The sequence below is a fragment of the Bison bison genome, unplaced genomic scaffold (genome assembly GCF_000754665.1).
Source record: "Bison bison bison isolate TAMUID 2011002044 unplaced genomic scaffold, Bison_UMD1.0 scf7180017864160, whole genome shotgun sequence".
NCBI classification, from domain to species: domain Eukaryota; kingdom Metazoa; phylum Chordata; class Mammalia; order Artiodactyla; family Bovidae; genus Bison; species Bison bison.
In genome coordinates this window covers 5007398-5012513 of record NW_011494732.1, presented here as the reverse complement: position 1 = coordinate 5012513, position 5116 = coordinate 5007398, and the positions used below count along the sequence as shown (strand labels likewise).

The following is a 5116-nucleotide window of genomic DNA, read 5'->3' as shown; positions in this document are numbered from 1 at the left end:
ATTAAAAACACAGATTCTCAGGCTCCACCCTGCCCTGCCGATTCAGGGGCAGCCTGGGTTTGCATTGAATGATGCCCTGCTGTGTTCCTGGTGCCCAGTCTGAATCTAGGACCCTGAACTGGCACCTGATGGAGGAGACTGAGTCCTGCCCTTGGGAAAGCTCATCCCCAGGAGCCCAGGTGGGTGTTGGGATGTGATCCCCTTTTCCTCCATGCAGTATTACCTCCAAGAGACGGTTCTGCGTTGAGCCATTTTTTTCTGGAACCTTCCTTAGGGCCAGATCCTGGCCACATCCCGCGTCCGATCTCATACGTGTCTGTTTCTCCTCCAGGTCCTTTGCTAAGCCCCCAAAGCAGGTACAGACGGTCTGCGAATGCATCCTCATCATGAAAGGCTACAAAGAACTCAACTGGAAAACCGCCAAGGGCATGATGTCCGACCCCAACTTCCTCAGGTCTCTGATGGAAATCGACTTTGATTCCATTACCCAGAGCCAAGTTAAGAACATCAGAGGTGAGCACAGATGGATGGAGGAGACAGCTAGGCTGGTTCTCAATCTGGTGGTTCAGTCTTTGGGGCAGGGAGGGAGGTGAGGAGGGGGCTTGTCGCAGGCACACCCTCCCGTGGTGGCCAAATGGTGTTGCTGTGGCTGTGCCGATGGAAGAATGGGAATGATTGTCCCTAGAGGAAGATGGCGGCATAGTTGCATGAAGCAGAGGGTGGTGGCTGGATGGGCAGTGACAGCAGATGCCCCATGAATGTGTAATTCAGCAACAGCTCTAGTTCTCCCTAGCAGGAAACACAGCTGTCTTCCGGAGTCCACTCTACCTTGTCTTCTGTGCTTCTTATCTGATGGGCACAGTGGTGCCAAGAATCGGTCTAATGGGCAAAGGACTGGAATAGACATTTCTCCAAAAGAGATAGACAGATGGCCAAAAAGCATATGAAACTACGCTTAATGCTGGTCACTAGGAAAATGCACATCAAACCACGATGAGGTAGCATTCAGAGCCACTCAGATGGTGTAATTTAAACAAAACCACACAAAACAGCAAGTGTTAGGGAGGAGGTGGAGAGCTTGCAACCCTTTTACATTGTTAGCAGAAATGTAAAATCTTGTGGAAAACAGTTGGGCAGTTCCTCAGAGGGTTAATCATAGAATTACCATGTGTCCCAACCATTTCACTCCTATGTATATACCCAAAAGAATAGAAAATACATATTCAAACAAAAGCTTATGTGCAATGTCCCTGACAGCATTACTGACAATAGGCGAAAGGTGGAGACAACCCTCGTGTCTATCAGCAGATGAATGGATAACAAGAACAAGGATATCCACACAGTGGAATATTATTTGGTCATAAAAAAGAGTAAGCTTCATTTATGTTTTAGCTGCCATATGCTACAACACAGATGAACCTCAAACATGTGATGCCAAGTGAAAGAAGTCAGGCACAAAAGGTCACATGTTGTAACTCCATTTATATGAAATATCCATAGGTGAATCCATAGAGACAGAAAGCAGATCAATGCTTGCCAGTGTCTGGGGAGGGGAAGTGGGTTGTGATTGCTGAATAGCTGTGAAGTTTCCCTTTGAGATGATGAGAATGTCTTGCAACTATGTGGAGATGAGGCCTGCAGAATCTTGTGACTCTACTAAATGCCACTGACGTGTATACACTTTAACATGGTTCATTTTATGTTATGTGAATTTCAGCTCAATTAGGCAAAATGGATATTCAGGGGAGAAAAAAAAAGAACTGGTCTAACTTTGACTACTCTGCTTGTGCCTCTTGCCTGTATGATGTCTTCTGCAGGTCCCTGAGGGGTGGGCGAGGAGGACGAGCCAGCACCACCCACCCCATTCCCTTCTTTTCAGTTACAGAAGCCACACAGTTCCTGCTAAGCCTGACTCCAGATCCACCCCCAGAGCTTAGCCAGTGGGAATGATGTTAGTCTTCGTTCAGGCATATACAAGCTCATTGTGTCACTGTTTATCATGATGGCTTATTCAGAACTTTATCATCAGTACATTTTTTTCAGCCACTTAAAAACAAAGCTAATTAAAACCGGAAGTATAACAACTACGGAAACCCAAGGGGCTCTCTTTACCCGATTCTTGGATGGGTTTTCATTTAGGTGAATTTGCTTCCAGAGTTAGGGGGCAGGTGGAGGTGATGGTCCCCCCATGATGACAGTTAAATGAACCCCAGTTAACTGCCAGCTCTGAGCCACCTTGGTGCCCAGCTGGGAATCCTCACTGATGCCTTGGGTCTCCAGGGCCTTCCGGGTGTCACACAGAAGTGCGTGTGTCATAGGATGTCCTGGGTGGCAGTAACCTGTGCCCCTTACTCACATCTTAAACAGCCACTCACAAAGAACTCATTTAAGGTTGGATCCCCCTGTTATCTGTGGGAGAGCTCTCCAGTCCCTCTCACAGAATTACCTGGAGTAAGGAACTAGTTACACTTGCTTTGTTCATAGGTAGCTTATTTCTCATTTTATTTTCCTGAGACAAAGCTCACTGCTCAGTGAGATCATTGCGTCTTTGACCTTTAGGCCTCTTGAAGACCCTCAATACCACGACAGAGGAAATGGAAGCCGTGAGCAAGGCAGGCTTGGGGATGCTGAAGTTTGTTGAAGCTGTGATGGGCTACTGTGATGTTTTTAAAGAAATCAAACCCAAAAGAGACAAGGTACTGCCCATCTGTAAGCCCTGCTCACTTCTGCTAAGAGATCATTTCGCAGTCAGAATGAATGTGTCCACAGCTTTACTGGAAAAATTCTGGCAAGGTTCTCATTTTAAACCACATAAACATTTTTCCCGAAGTACATACAGCTCTCATTTAGATGTCATGTGAACTGACAGAGCCAAAGGCTGAAAGATTTTTTTTAACTTTTAACTTTATATTGGAGTGTAGCTGATTAACAATGTGTGATAGTTTCAGGTGGACAGCGAAGGGATTCAGCCATACGTATACATGTATCCGTTCTCCCCCAGACTCCTCTCCCATATAACACTGTGAAAGGTTTTTGAATAAAAGAGGGTGAAAATCATTCTCGAGGGAGGGCTAAGGCAGGGTTTCTCATCCTTGGCACTATTGCCATTTTGGATTGAATCTTTTCTTGTTTTGTGGAGCTGTCCTGGGCATTGTAGGATGTTGAACAGCATCCCTGGCCCCTACCCACTAGATGCCCCCAAGTTTCAACAACCAGAAGTGTCTCCAGACATTGCCATGTGTCCCTTGGGGGAGGCAAAATAAGTCCCTGTTGAGAACCACTGGGTCAAAGTAACATACAGAAGACACAACACAAAGAGAATTGGATAAGGTTGATTCCATCATTTTGAGATGTGTTTGTATTTATTTATTTTTGGCTGTGTAGGATCTTAGTTGTGGCATGCAGGTTTTTATCAGATTGTGGCTCAGTAAAGGCAGCACTCCAGCTTAGTTGCCCCAAGGCATGTGGGATCTTAGTTACCCTACCAGGGATCGAACCCATGTCCCCTGCATTGGAAGGTGGATTCTTAACCACAGAACCACCAGGGAATGCCTGAGACATATTTTGACATTGCGTTTTAACTCAGGATTTTGTCACTCAGAAAACTTAGAAGCCGTAATAGAACTGGTAGTATCTTCCATGCAGGGCTTCACTGGTGGCTCAGTGGTAAAGAATTCGCCTGCAATGCAGGAGACGCCGGAGATGAAGCTTTGATCCCTGAGTCAGGAAGATGCCCTGGAGGAGGAAATGGCAACCCACTCCAGTATTCTTGATGGGAAAAATCCCACAGACAGAGGAGCCTGGTGGGCTACAGTCCACTGGGGTCACAAAAGAGTTGGATATGATTGATGTTACTGAACACACACACACACAAACACACACACAATCTTCAATGACTTTTTTTTGAGTTTTGGACTTAGATTCACAGGGTCCTCTTACTGGGACCTTAATTCACATGAAAATTAAGTTGTCTGCTAACTCAGTGCAGGACATCTTTTTTCTAATGCGATGTGAGATTTTGCATTAAACCATTGAAAAGGTTCCTAAGAGGAGAAGCCACGTGCCTTGCTATGGGTGGCCCCAGAGGATAGGGACAATGATAGAAATGCAGGTGGAGGAATTCCCTGGCAGTTTAGTGGTTAAGACTCAGTGCTTTCACTGCTGTGGGCCTGGGTTCAGTTCCTGGTCAGGGAACTAAGAACCCACAAGCTGCATGGAGTGGCAAAAAAAAAAATGCAGGTGGACATAAGCCAGGTGTGAGACTGTCTTATCCGCACCTCACAACTGTCCTTTTGCCTACTGTTTTGGAAATTGTCTTCACTTAGGTGGCCAGGCTGGAGCGGAATTTTTACCTTACCAAACGTGAGCTGGAGAAGATCCAGAATGAGCTGGCAGCGATCCAGAGGGAACTGGAAGCTCTGGGGGCCAAATATGAGGCGGCCATACTGGAGAAGCAGAAGCTGCAAGAGGAAGCCGAGATCATGGAGAGACGGCTGATTGCGGCCGACAAGCTCATCTCGGGGTTGGGCTCAGAGAATGTCAGGTCAGCCTGAGTAATGGGCCCTCCTGCTAAGTGGCTCTAAGCCACACTTTGAGGGGATTTTAAAAAATTAATATTTATTTGTTTGTTTCTTGGTTGCACTGGGTCTTGGTTGTGGTACGTGGGATCCAATTCCCTCACCAGGGATCGACCCAAGGCCCCCTGCATTGCGAGCATGGAGTCTTAACCACTGGACCAGGGAAAGTCTGAAAACCTGTGGTTTGTGAGTGAACATCAGCAACAGAATTTCTCACCATATGGAATCTTTATTCTACACTGCATTTTGAGCTGAAAACCATGTGAAAAAGTTCTGATTTTACTATTATCATGTCTAAGATGGATAATGCCTGTTTTATAGATTCTTTTTCTTTAATTAAGTTTTTTGATGTTTAAAGTCTTGATTGAATTTGTTACAATATTGCTTCTATTTTATGTTTTGGTATTTTGGCCATGAGGCATGTGGGATCCTCCTTCCCTGACCAGAGATTGAACCCCCTTGAAAGTCAAAGTTTTAACCACTGCACCACCAGGGAAGTCTCCTCTCTCTCTCTCTCTATATATATATATATCTTATTA

General features: G+C 45.7%; 1 protein-coding gene across 1 annotated transcript in view; it reads left to right on the top strand.

Moving 5' to 3' along the window:
- DNAH10 (dynein, axonemal, heavy chain 10) overlaps positions 1-5116 on the top strand; it is a 158629-nt gene that overhangs the window by 126713 nt on the left and 26800 nt on the right. The window contains exons 58-60 of the mRNA XM_010841412.1: positions 332-513; positions 2560-2696; positions 4326-4543. Of these exons, the coding sequence (XP_010839714.1) occupies positions 332-513; positions 2560-2696; positions 4326-4543 (537 nt within the window). The remainder of the gene's footprint in view (positions 1-331; positions 514-2559; positions 2697-4325; positions 4544-5116) is intronic.